This window comes from Pelophylax lessonae, assembly GCF_965119305.1.
Source record: "Pelophylax lessonae genome assembly, chromosome: 4".
Classification (NCBI taxonomy): domain Eukaryota; kingdom Metazoa; phylum Chordata; class Amphibia; order Anura; family Ranidae; genus Pelophylax; species Pelophylax lessonae.
In genome coordinates, this window is record NC_138771.1 from 671,053,945 (window position 1) to 671,067,872 (window position 13,928).

Consider the following 13,928-nt stretch of genomic DNA (forward strand, 5'->3'; position numbering starts at 1 on the left):
ATACCTGCCCAATCCCCAGGACTTCTTATTCCATCCAATCCCTGACTGCACCCCTCTCCTGTCTATACTGGGGTAACACATCCCGACTCTCCATTCATCTGACCCCCAGACATCCACATCCCAGTAATGTCTCCCTGAGGAGAAACTCTGACTGCTCATCACCTGAGAATAACCCTGGAATCTCTCTGGTGTTTCTGGGTGATTCTGGTCTATATCTGACTCAGATACAGTTTTCCTGTCATCTGATATCTGTAGATAATTATGAGCTGTGTTTCCATCCAGTAATATGTCTGCAGCTCCCTGTATATAGAAGTATACATTTACCTCTCTTATTATATCAGATAAACCTGTGTGTAAGACCCCCGCCACACCCAGACCCCCTCCATCATGGAGGAGTTCCTCATGTCTCTCTCTGTCCTCATTATCTCCATCCTCAGTATCACACAAGTCACCTGTGTCTGATTCCTGTAAGACAGTCAGTGGATCCGTCATGTTACACAGCTCCTCAATGTCCGCCATCTTCCTGGACAGCTCCTCCTTCTTTATTTCCAGATCCCGGATGGATATGGAGATCCGCTCTGCCCGCCCGGAGATCTCCCTCAGGACTCTCTTCTCCAGGTCTTCCAGACGTCTCCTGAGATCTCTAAACAGGGCAGTGACTCTCTCGGTGTCACCAGCTGCTTCTTCTTCTACTTTCCTCCTGTGCTCCTCCAGACTCTGGACTCTTTCCTCCGTCTCCTCTCTCTTTGTCAGAAGTTTCTGCAGAACATTCCTCAGTGTCTTCTTCTTCTTCTCAGAAGCCTCATCCAGTGACTCCATCTCATGTCCTTTATGTCCTCCAATCAGACAGCAGGACACACAGATAAAGGTGTTATCTTTAATGCAGAAATACTTCAACACTTCCTTATGGACGGAGCATTTCCTGTTTTCCATGGACAAGGTGGGGTCACATAAGATGTGTTCTGGGGACTTTTTGTGGACTCTCAGGTGTTTCTCACACAGAGAAACCTCACAGAGCAGACAGGATCTAACAGCAGGTACAGGAGAGTCCACACAGTGAGTACTGAAGACCCCGGACTCCTCCCGATCTGGCTGAGCAGACAGGAAAGTCTCTGCTATGTTACGTAGTTTCATGTTCTTCTGCAGTGCAGGACGATCCGGAAACTTCTCTCTGCATTCAGGACAGGAATATCCTCCAGACCCCCCCTGTGTATCCAGCACACCATCAATACAGACCCGGCAGAAGTTGTGTCCACATCTCAGGGTTACAGGATCTGTATAAATGTTCAGACAGACGGAACATTCCAGCTCAGCTCTCAGATCTGCAGACGCCATCGCTGACAGCAGAAGAGAAACGAAACTGAAAGTCTCTGACACCGGAGAGGAATGCAGTGGGGGAGGGGTGACCTCCTCCTACACAGGGTGAGGCTGGATGAGTAATATAGGACACGGAGATCAGAGAACAGATGGAAGAAGATTATTTTTCAGTATAGACGGGAAGTTTGGATCTTTTATGTGAATCGGTTCAGTTGGAACTACTCATTGAAATGAACGGATTCATGAATGGATTCTTCGGTTCTCTTGCTGAGTCGGCTGACAAGTAAGAGACCCGAAACTCCGGATCTGACTCCACCTTATTATAGGATGTGATCAGAAGACTGCGATTCACAGAAGGTTGGCAGATCCTTGCTAAGTAAAAAGAAAAGAAAAAAGTGATAATAAAAACCAAAAGGATCCCCACTGACCCCGATATCTGCATGTGAATAAGCGTGCGTAGGGCGTGCACGTGTACATAAGCGATGATTGCGTCACATGTTAGGTGTCACCACAAACGTCAGAGTGAGAGCGACAATTCTAGAAATACAATTCATTGTTAATTCTAAACTGATGTCCTATACAGGATTTTAAATCATCACCTATGGAGTATTTAACCCTTTCCTTCCTTTTTGAGCAGTATGAATGGAGTTGCAATCAATTGGATGTTCTGTGTGATAACTATCGCAGTGTCCTTGGTGTCTTTACTTTTTTTTTTATTGAAACAGTATAAAAGGAACAATGACAAGAAGTAGCAAGGTGTCAAGGCCAACTGATACAAAGTAAAATAACATAACGTAACAGAGAGCAACATAAACTGTACCCAAATTCCGGAATCATTAGTATACAGAGGTTAAACAAGGCATGTCATAGTAGAACAAGGCATAATATATAGGATCGACACATAGGTACAGTACACAGGTGTGCCAATGCAGCATGGGCACGTGCCCTAGCTACATGAGCCAAAACAAGTGTGCAGTAGGTCTAAGTGCTCTCACGTGGGGTTGAGGGGGAAACACAAAACAGAACGAAGTGAGGGGAAGGTGCGAACTCCGTCCCAACTATCTGTAGAGATATAAAAGGGGGCAGTGGGGAGGCGACAAAGTGGCAGCTCTAGATGACACACCCCCGGAATGGACACCCCCAGGGGGAACTCACTGAGTCCGGTACCGGGAGACGACCATCCAATAATGTTAAAATACTGCCGCTCATGGAGCGGGAGGAACGTGGGGATGGAGGAAGAAAGGAGGGGGGGGGCAGGGATAAACAATAGAGATATAAAAGGGGGCAGTGGGGAGGCGACAAAGTGGCAGCTCTAGATGGCACACCCCCGGAATGGACACCCCCAGGGGGAACTCACTGTGTCCAGTACCAGGAGACGACCATCCGATAATGTTAAAATACTGCCGCTCATGGAGCTGGGGAACGTGGGGATGGAGGAAGAAAGGTGGGGGGGCAGGAATAAACAATAGGGGATGCATCCCCTTATATGCGTCCCGACTCCCGAGGCATGGGGTGGGGAGGACGGATATGCAAGGGGTGGATGGAGTAGGAAAAGCAGGCTATGTGAGAAGAGAGGGAGGGAAAAGAGAGAAAAGAAAAAAAAGTGGGGGGAGTAGGGGGGGGGAACTGCAGCATGCCAACTGGCTAAGAGGAGTGTGGGTGCATTCCCCCAGACTGCAGCCGGGAGATAGAGGTGATCTGCTACCATATGTCCAGTCTAGGTATCCAGCAATCGGTGGTACTCATCCGATGAGGCAAAGTCAATCCAAGGGGCCCAAATGTCATAAAACTTGGACGGGGTGTCAAGGGCCTGAAAGGTGAGGTCGGGAAATCCTGTCCACCCTCCGCAGCCAGTCAACAACAGTGGGGGAAGAGGGTGAAAGCCAGTGGCAGGGAATACACATTTTGGCGGCAGAGATCAAATGAAAAGCCAGGGATCTTTTATATGTCCGTTGGGGAAGGGAGGTGTGGTGAAGAAAGTATTGAGCCGAGGTAAGGTCCGGTGTATAGGTGGTGATACGGGTAATGAGGGCGTGTATATCCATCCAAAAGGGCAGGATCTGAGGGCAATCCCACCAGATGTGATCCCACCACCTCTTCGTTCCTCTCAAAACCTCCATGATCTCTAGCTCCCTCATCACCTCCTCCCATGCTCGCCTCCAGGACTTTTCCAGAGCCTCTCCAATCCTATGGAACTCCTTACCCTTATCTGTCCGATTATCTCCCACTCTATTAGCTTTTAGGCGATCTCTGAAAACCCTCCTTTTCAGAGAAGCCTATCCTACCAACCCCTAACAAATGTACCTCCTTTTTCTCCATCAACCCATCCCCCACGGTTATTGCCTTTTTGTTTCACTTGACCCTCCCTTCTAGATTGTAAGCTCTAACGAGCAGGGCCCTCTAGTTCCTCCTGTATTGAACTGTATTGTAACTGTATTGTCTTACTTCACATTGGAAAGCGCTGCACAATAATGTGTAGGAGGGAACCGGTCTGGAGGCGACAGCGCCAACACAAGGGGGAGAGTTTGGTCGAAATTTTATGGAGAACATCAGGAGTCCTATACCAGTGTGCAAAAATTTTAAAGCCGTTCTCCTGGGTGAAAACGTTCCTGGAGCCCTTGTGGATGTGGGAAAAGATGCGATCCCAGTCGTCGTCCGACAAGGTAATGGACAAATCACCCTCCCATTGAGCACGAAGTTTAACAAGGCGAGGTGGGTGTTGCAGGGAGAGGAGGGAGTATAAAAAGGATATAAGGTGGCGCTGGGGGTCGGGTGACTTACAAAGGGTTTCAAAGGGGGTGAGATCCCTATACCAACATGAGACATCAGGGGTGCGGAGTAGAAAGTCTCTCAATTGCAAGTAATTGAAAAACCAAAGCTTAAGGTCTGGGTATTTCTGGGCCAGAACAGAGTATGAAAGCAATTTGCCCTTGTGAAAGCAGTGCTCAGCCCTTCGGTGTCTTTACTGTTTTAACCACTTGCCGTCTGCTCACTCGAGCACTACTGCGGCAAAGTGGTTCGTTATCGTCTGGCGACGTAGACCTACGTCGCCAGACACTCCCATTTCTCGGCGGCGCGCGAGAGTCGGGGGAATCGAGTGTGGAGATCCGCCTGCTTGTGTAAACACAAGCGGGCGGATCTCTGAAGTGACAGGCAGGGTCAGATTGCAGGATTCAGCATTTTTCCGAACATAGGTAGCAGAAAACAAATTGGCCAAAAATTTTTAAAAAATTTGATTTTTACATTTTTTTGGGGGGGAATTTCATATAAAAAAATTTGCTCTTTAAAGACCAATTCACACCACATGCATTCCAGAGCAATTGCTTCTGCATCAAAATCGCATGGAAAGTAGGCTGTATGGTTTTCAGCAGCGTAGTTCACACCAGTGCGTTCCAGTTCCAGAAAAAAAAGGCCTAGGGAGTAATAGAAATAAAATGATCAAAAAACATTTTTTTTTTTTTTAAGAAAACTGTAAAAATAAAAAATAATAGAAAAAAAAAATTAAAGCGCCCAGTCCCCGTTTGCGCACGCGCAGAAGCAAACGCATACGCAAGTCCACATATGTAAATGATGTTCAAACCACATGTGAGGTATCGCGGCGATCGTTAGAGCGAGAGAAATAATTCCATCTCCCGACCTCCTCTGTAACTCTAAGCTGGTAACCTGTAAAAAAATTTAAAGTGTCGGCAATGGGGATTTTTAATTACCAATGTTTGTCACCATTCCACGAGCGTGCGCAATTTTGAAGCATGACATGTTGGGTATCTATTTGCTCGGTGTAACATTATCTTTCACATTATAGAAAAATATTGGGCTAAAACTGCTGTTTTTTTCTCATTTTTATTTTTGTAATAAAAAAAGTGAATTTTTTTCCCCCAAAAAATTGCATTTGGAAGACCGCTGCGCAAATACGGTGTGATAAAAAAATATTGCAACAATCTCCATTTTATTCTCTAGGGCCTCTGCTAAAAAAAACAAAAAAGAAAAATATATATATGTATATATAAAATGTTTGGGGGTTCTAAGTAATTTTGTAGCAAAAAAAAAATCTGATTTTAAAAATAGGCCCGGTCCAGAAGTGGTTAAACTAAAGGTGATGCCATCTTTGGGACTTGAACCCATGGTGAAAGAGGTCACAGGTAGGAAAGATAACCATTAAGCTATTGTGATCAGCACAATCATGCTTGTACAATTCATATCTAAAGAATGTGGATTATTACTATTACTATATGTACATTGTGGGGTCATGGGACTCCGTTCTATTGCCTAGATAACCGTATTCTGCATAGTAGTAGCTTTGCAACTTACCCAGAAACACCTAGGTCATGGGTTCTAATCACAACCATGCCAAAATCCTGAGCTGGAGGAGTAAACGCACAGGACTGGAGGTGCTGCCTCCTCAGAGAGGGCAGCAGAAAATGCCACCAGCCCCATCACCAAAGCATTGTTGAAATCTGCCCTTTTGCCAGGGGATTTCATGGGCGTACTGGTGCATATATACACACGCAATCGCCAATTAGCCCAAGCATGCTATAAATTGGACAGGTGGGCGTTGTGTTTTGTATTGTGGATTCAAGTTTGCACTATTTGGAGATTGCCTACTTGTACATATATCAAGTCAATTGTACACGTATATATGTGTGTGTGTGGGTGTGTGTTATGGTGTGCTGTTATTGCTTTATAAAATATGCTGTTGGGCACATTTCCATTGTCTTCTTTGGGCTTAAAGATTATGGCTCAAGACAGATTGTTAAATAGCTGAGTGGGATGAGGCAATGCAATATAAGTGTCAGTTCCTGGGTTCAATACCTACTTTGCCATGTGTGTTTATTTTATTTGCCATTGCTAATTTGCACAGGTGGGGACATACAATTTGTTCTTAGTTTAAGCGGACAAACGAATATAGCAAAATATATGTCATGTAAAGTAGTTATAACTAGAAATATTTAATGTGGAATACAAAAGATAACTCAGTCATACACATATAGAAAGGTCTTTGTTGAACATGTTTACAAAACACAGAGAGCAGCGGCGGCCCGTGCATAGGGGGCGCCAGGGCGCCGCTCCCCCCCCCCCTAAAAAAAAGGAAAAAAAAGACAAAAAGAACAATAAAGTTATAAAAAAAAAAAATCGGTTCGCCGGAATCGCCGACCTATGTGGTGGCTAGAGGGGGGGTGGGGTTTACGACCCAGAAGAGGCGCCGATTGGCTGCCTTTCGGGGGGCATAACCTGGGCATCGTGATATCCTGGCTGTGACCAATCACAGATCCCCGCTTCCGCCTTCAGTTCCAGCCGAGCAGCAGTGTGTCCTTCAGGAGGAGACGGAAGCCAGTCAGGACTCGGATCAGGGCGGCGGCGGGCCTTCGGATCCAGGCAGGCCGCAAGGCACGCAGCGTGAGGTGAGGAGGTGACGGACGGTCACGCCGGTCGGGTCGGAAGAGAGGAGTCCAGCCCTGTACAGCAGCAGCCCGGTAAGTGAGTCCTCAGTCCTCCTCCTCCTCCTAAGGCCTCTGTCCAATGTCCACACTCCACAAAAAAAAATGCATGCCAGCCATTGCCATTGCCATGCCAGCCAGCCATTACCATGCCAGCCAGCCAGCCAGCAGCCATTGCCATGCCAGCCAGCAGCCATTGCCATGCCAGCAAGCCAGCAGCCATTGCCATGCAAGCCAGCAGCCATTGCCATGCCAGCCAGCCAGCCAGCAGCCATTGCCATGCCAGCCAGCCATTGCCATTGCCATGCCAGCCAGCCATTGCCATTGCCATGCCAGCCAGCAGCCATTGCCATGCCAGCCAGCAGCCATTGCCATGCCAAATTGCCAATGCCATTGCCGCCATCCATGATGAAGCACAGCACTAGTCCGGTCTGGGCCCCGGCCTGGGTAACTTGATAAATCTTGCACCGTGACCTGCCTGTTCCTACCTGTTCTGGCCTGGGTCCATCCATCCATGATGGATGGATGGACCCAGGCCAGAACAGATAGGTACAGGCAGGTCACGGTGCAAGAATAATATCAAGTTACCCAGGCCGGGCCCAGACCAGAGTGTGCAGATATCATTATATATATCATCATGGATGGATGGATGAAAGGGTCATGTACGCTGGTCACTACATTGAAAGGGGGCATGTACGCTGGTCACTACATTGAAAGGGGGCATGTACGCTGGTCACTACATTGAAAGGGGGCATGTACGCTTGTCACTACATTGAAAGGGGGCATGTACGCTTGTCACTTCATTGAAAGGGGGCATGTACGCTTGTCACTGCATTGAAAGGGGGCATGTACGCTTGTCACTGCATTGAAAGGGGGCCTGTACGCTTGTCACTACATTGAAAGGGGGCATGTACGCTTGTCACTACATTGAAAGGGGGCCTGTACGCTTGTCACTTCATTGAAAGGGGGCCTGTACGCTGGTCACTTCATTGAAAGGGGGCCTGTACGCTTGTCAATGCATTGAAAGGGGGTCTGTACGCTGGTCACTACATTGAAAGGGGGCCTGTACGCTTGTCACTGCATTGAAAGGGGGCATGTACGCTGGTCAATGCATTGAAAGGGGGCCTGTACCCTTGTCACTGCATTGAAAGGGGGCATGTACGCTTGTCACTGCATTGAAAGGGGACATGTACGCTGGTCAATGCATTGAAAGGGGGCATGTACTGTGGGGTTTGTGCTAGGGGGCCTGTACTGTGGGGTTTGTGCTAGGGGGTTTGTACTTTGGGGCTTGTGCTAGGGGGTCTGTTCTGTGGGGCTTGTGCTAGGGGGTCTGTACTGTGGGGTTTGTGCCACTCTCAGTCAGTGTATCCCATAATAGGGTGTCTCTCACAGTTTATACCATAATAGGGCCCCTGCTCCCTATTGGATATACTAGTACTGAGAGACCCCTTAATATATGTGATACATTGGGAGAATTTGTTCACGCAAGCAAAATACAGGGGACAAAATGGGTGGAGTCGATAAGGGGTGGGGCTTCTGAGAAATGGGAGGGGTCAAAATAGAAGGGTGGGGTCTTGCGCCCCCCCATCTTAAAACTTCACCAGCCGCCACTGACAGAGAGGTGTCCAAAAAATGACATTCTACCTAGCGCCTTAAAATGTACAGCATAGTTATGCAATGTTGCACACAAATGCACAACTGTTAAACCACATGTCTATGTGTAACACACAATTTTGACATATATCGCTCTCTTTCACTTGTAAAAATGTCTGTAATAAATGCATGGCAAAGTGTACCAATGCCAACCATGTACAAATGTGCTTATCCTGCTAAGATTCTTCATTTAAAAAAGTCATGATTTAAATGTTGGACCCTGACATGTGTCTCTGCATATGCTGTTAACACACTTTAAATCTCTCATGTCAATACATTTCACCAACCTCTTTAACCACTTGCTGACCGGCAGTCAGCCCCTCCTGGGCAAAGTGACTTAGGGGTATGTTGCTCGCCCATGAGCCTCTAGGGGGCGAGCGCTCTCCGCCGGAGGCGCGCTCCTGCCCCCGCTTGTTCACTGACATCCCCGGGCGAGTGACCGGTGGCTCCGATGTCCGCCGGTCACTCACGATCTCCCGCTGGAGAGGGAGAAAGGCAGACGGCTGATGTAAACACAACCGTCTGTCATTTTCCCTGGTGTAACTGCAGAGATCATACGATCCTGCTATGTAGGATCGTATGTCTCTGTGGTTACATCACAAGCCACGCCCCTTGACAGTTAGAATCACGCCCCTAGGGACACACTTAACCCCTTGTTCAATAATAAAGTTAACCCCTTCCCTGCCAGTGTCATTTTTACATTAACAGTGCATATTTTTAGCACTGATTACTGCAGTAATGTCACTGGTACCCCCAAAAAGTGTCAAAAATGTCAGTCAGGGGTCCGATCTGTCCGCCGCAATGTCGCAGTCCCGGCAAAAAAAAAAAATTGCAGATCGCCGCCATTACTAGTTAAAAAAAAAACAATAAAAATTACAGAAATCTTTCCCGTAGTTAGTAAATGCAATAACTTTTGCGCAAACCAATCAAAATACATTTATTACAATTTAAAATATGTAGCAGAAAACAAATTGGCCTAAAATGTTAAACATTTTTGATTTTTTACAGTTTTTTGGGGAATTTCATATAAAAAAATGTGAAAAATATTATTTTTTTTCAAAATTGTTGCTCTTTTTTTGTTTATAGCGCAAAAAATAAAAATTGCACAGGTGACCAAATACCACCAAAAGAAAGCTCTGTTTGTGAGAAAAAAAGGACGTCAATTTCATTTGGGTACAGTGTCGCACGACCGCGCAATTGTCCGTTAAAGTCACGCAGTGCCGAATCGGAAAATAGGGCCTGGTCTTTGAGCAGCCAAATCCTCCGGGGCTTAAGTGGTTAATGTGCCTCTGGTTTTTCAGCTGTGTGCTTCCAAACACATTTGCATTTCACATGAAGACACATGGAAATGGACTTGCTTGGAGATTGGGTTCACATTCTGTCCTGTTCCTGGTTCAAATTTTGATCTCCTTCCTGTTCCGAGTAATACGTTTTTAACCCCTGCTTCCCACAAACCACATTCCTCACCATGAAACTCACACAGAAAGCTGGTTCACCATGGCTTTTCCATTTCCTCTTCCACATTGCCATTCATATTACATATGCCAATTGGATCTGGGTGTCAACACATCTAATTTGTCTGACAGAAGAGTGTGAATGGCTACCAATGGAGCTGGATCCCAAATGTTATGAAATGGTGTCTTGCATTTTTGTCTCAGTTTCCTGTGCAAATGCCTGTCAAAATACATACCTGATTTGCACATTAACCCTTTGAACAGGGACACCCCTTTTTTTTTTGGGTGCGATTTTGGTAAGTGTCAGTTTCTCTCATGCGCTGTTGGCTTGAAAGTTTGTTTCCTGATGTTGTTTTTCTTCCTTTTCAGACTATTTTTGTCTTTTGCCCCCCCCTCCCCATAACAGGCGACTGACTGCTGTTCGACTTCTGGTAAGTGTCAGCTTCTCTCATGCACTGTTGGCTTGCAAGTTTGGTTCCTGATGTTGTTTTTCTTCCTTTTTAGACTACAGTTTGGCCCTTTGACACCCCCCCCCTCATTAGAGGCGACTTACTGGTGTTCAACTTTTTGATTTTTGGTAAGTGTCAGTTTCTCTCTTGCGCTGTTGGCTTGCAAGTTTGGTTCCTGGTGTTGTTTTTCTTCATTTTCAGACTACAGTTTGGCCTTTTGCCCCCCCCCCCCCAAATAAACTTTGGATTATCTTGTTGCTATTTTTGGTAAGTGCTGGTTCTGTAATTGCACTTTGGCATTTCTAATTCTGCAACTTACCTTGTTTTGTCTCTTTCCTTTGCAGATTGTTGCCTTGGGATATTTTTTTTTTCAATAGTTGCCTTGGGAGAATTTACTGCTGCTAATTATCCAGACTACCGGCCCACCTGGTCTTCCCATGGCACCCCCCGAGCTGCTAAGTAGGGATCGAGGGGAAGGGGGGCCCAGGTGGGCACGTTGTCTGGCTCGGGTGTGAGGGAGGCTCCAGTTGGTGCCAGAAGGGTGCTTGCTTCCTCCAGCCCAGTGGAAGCTTGGGTTGGGGTTTCCCCACCATGTGGGCATGCTGCTTGTCCTCCTTCCAGCCCTGGAGAGGGCCCTTCGGGGAGAGGCAGCATGTGCACTGCCCCCGGGCTTCCCCATTTCACCCACAGGCAGAACCAGGTCCAGGTCCAGGTGTATTTTTCACGGTATGCCCAGATTGCAGGGACCAGGTCCCATATGACATTAACAACTGAAAGAAAGTGCCTGTGGGGTGAAATAAGGGATGCTGTAAATGCAATGGGTGGGACTGTACGCTGCTCTTCCCAAAATGTCACAAAAAGGATTGCAGATATCCGTGGGGCCATGCAAAAAAGGCTGAGAGCGTGGGCTGCAGAGGGGCATGTGACAAGACAGCATGGGACCAATCGGGCCTACGTGTCACTCCTGAAAGGCTATGAACAACAAGTCTTGCCAATCATCAGTGTGGACACGATTTTGGGAATAACCACACGTGGGGATACTGATGATTGAGTGGTAAGTAACTAACTTGGATCTTACTTATGTGAGTTGTTGTGAAATTAGTAACTAGTATCCTATCTGGGAAATTACTGTACTTTTATACTTTTCCTGCAAATATTTTGTTTTGTTTTTTTCTCCTATTCTGTCCTCTATAGCAGGAGCGGCACCCTCTCCAGAGCCCATGCATGACAGCAAGGAGGATGGGACCCATGGACTGGAGATGGTGTGGGACATTCCTGGTAAGTCAAAAATGGGAATGTGCTAAGCAATGTATAGGACTGGTCTCTTCTCTACAAATGCTAACTCACATGGCAATGTTTTATTTTCAGAAGAACATCAGCAGGAGGAGGAGCGGCCACACCCACTGCAGTAAGGGCTGGAGGAAGGTTTTGGTATGTATTGCTAATGTGGTTTTCATAAATCTTAGTGTGACTCCAGATAAAGCAATTGACATTTCTTTGGAAAGAGTGTTGCCCTAAATATGTGTAACCCTAAAAACACAGGACACGTCATTAATGGGTCCCCTATTTTAGATTCATACCATGCCTTCTTAGACTTTGGGAGTGTGCTAGCAAGTGTCCTATGAGCCCTGGGAAACAGTTTGGAATGTTTGGCCTCAGTGCTTAATTCATTAAACCATGTTTGAAAATGGCAAAGAATCCTTACAGCCTAATGTAAGTTCCTAAGCCTTTTCTTGTCCTTTTTGGAGAACATCAGGCCGCTCACGAAGGAGCAGCTGGAGCTGGAGCTGGAGCTGGCGAGGATTCTGCATCCAATGCTGGGTTATGTGATCTAAGTTAACAAGGTGAAAATGTTCCCTGAAAATGTTAGCAATGTTGCTTGGAAGTGGCCTACATTGTCTGCTTTGCATTTGTGTAGGGACATTCAGGCGCTGCACCTGCAGCCCAAGAAGCTGAGCCTGAACGTCTGGTAAGAATTTTCTAGGTCCCAAAAAGGTTCAGACAAATCAAGACCAATTCCATTCCTGGCAGGCTTGGATTTGCAAAGGCAAACTTCATGTGTGCCTTGTCTTTTTGTGTAATGGAGCATTAATTTGGCCATATTTTAGACTAGTTAGTTGAATGTTGCAAGTAAGTGGTGGAGTAGGACACTTTGTTAAAATCTAAAGAATGAAGCTACCAGACTAGGGCAATGTTTGAACTGTTTAATGTACAATATGTTCAGCCATTGTAATGTTTGCAACCCTCCTATAATGTGTAGGGATGATCGAACTTTTCAAAAGTTCGGTTCGGCCAGAACATCTGAACTTCCCGAAAGTTCGGCCCGGATTTCAGAACCCCATTGAAATCAATGGGACCCGAACTTCGGTAATCAAAAAACACCATTTTGAAGCCCTAAAACCCAATAAATGCCCCTAAAAAGTGCCTAGGGTTCTGGGTAGAGTTGAGCGGACACCTGGATGTCCGTGTTCGGCGGGTTCGGCCGAACTTTAAAAAAAAAGTCCGGGTCCGTGTCCCGGACTTTTGCCGAACTTTTCCCAGACACCGAACCCCATTGAAGTCAATGGGGACCCGAACTTTCAGGCACTAAAATGGCTCTAAAACACCAAAGGAAAGGGCTAGAGTGCTGCAAATGGCAGCAAAACGTATTTAAGAGTAGTGATGTCGCGAACCTAAAATTCGCCGTTCGCGAACGGCGAACGCGAACATCGGCAAATGTTCGCGAACCGGCGAACCGGGCGAACCGCCATAGACTTCAATAGGCAGGCGAATTTTAAAACACACAGGGACTCTTTCTGGCCACAATAGTGATGGAAAAGTTGTTTCAAGGGGACTAACACCTGGACTGTGGCATGCCGGAGAGGGATCACGCAAAAAAAAGTTCTTAAAAATTATAATTTTTTGATAGAGAGCCAATTATTGGAAAAATTAAAAAAAAATAAAAATAAAAAATTTCTTTGGATTTAGCATCTGGGGGGTCTAAAAAGTGTACCTGTGAAGTTTCAGCTCTGTAGCATGTCCAGAACCCCTAAAAAACAGCATTTGTCTTATATTTTCAGGAATATGGCTTCTCTGCGGCTGGCTTTTTCTCTTGCAGGCATTTATCGGGCATTTTTTTAGGCAGGCATGTCATTTTTTGTATTTAGTGTCTGGGGGGTCTAAAAAGTGTACCTGTCAAGTTTCAGCTCTGTAGCATGTCCAGAACCCCTAAAAAACAGCATTTTTCTTATATTTTCAGGAATACGGCTTCTCTGCGGCTGGCTTTTTCTCTTGCAGGCATTTAGCGGGCATTTTTTTAGGCAGGCATGTCATTTTTTGTATTTAGTGTCTGGGGGGTCTAAAAAGTGTACCTGTCAAGTTTCAGCTCTGTAGCATGTCCAGAACCCCTAAAAAACAGCATTTTTCTTATATTTTCAGGAATACGGCTTCTCTGCGGCTGGCTTTTTCTCTTGCAGGCATTTAGCGGGCATTTTTTTAGGCAGGCATGTCATTTTTTGTATTTAGTGTCTGGGGGGTCTAAAAAGTGTACCTGTCAAGTTTCAGCTCTGTAGCATGTCCAGAACCCCTAAAAAACAGCATTTTTATTATATTTTCAGTAATACGGCTTCTCTGCGGCTGGC

At 46.2% G+C, this 13,928-nt stretch overlaps 1 protein-coding gene and 1 pseudogene across 2 annotated transcripts in view; one reads left to right on the forward strand and one right to left on the reverse strand.

The window, feature by feature from the left end:
• LOC309554231 (C-reactive protein-like) overlaps nt 1-13,928 on the forward strand; it is a 342,461-nt pseudogene that overhangs the window by 179,056 nt on the left and 149,477 nt on the right. The window lies entirely within an intron of this gene.
• The window catches only part of LOC309552475 (uncharacterized protein), a gene marked incomplete at both ends in the record, with an annotated part of 72,731 nt that overhangs the window by 14,465 nt on the left and 44,338 nt on the right, over nt 1-13,928 (reverse strand). The window contains 2 exon segments of the mRNA XM_082253444.1: nt 1,065-1,413; nt 1,586-1,689. Of these exon segments, the coding sequence (XP_082109570.1) occupies nt 1,065-1,413; nt 1,586-1,689 (453 nt within the window).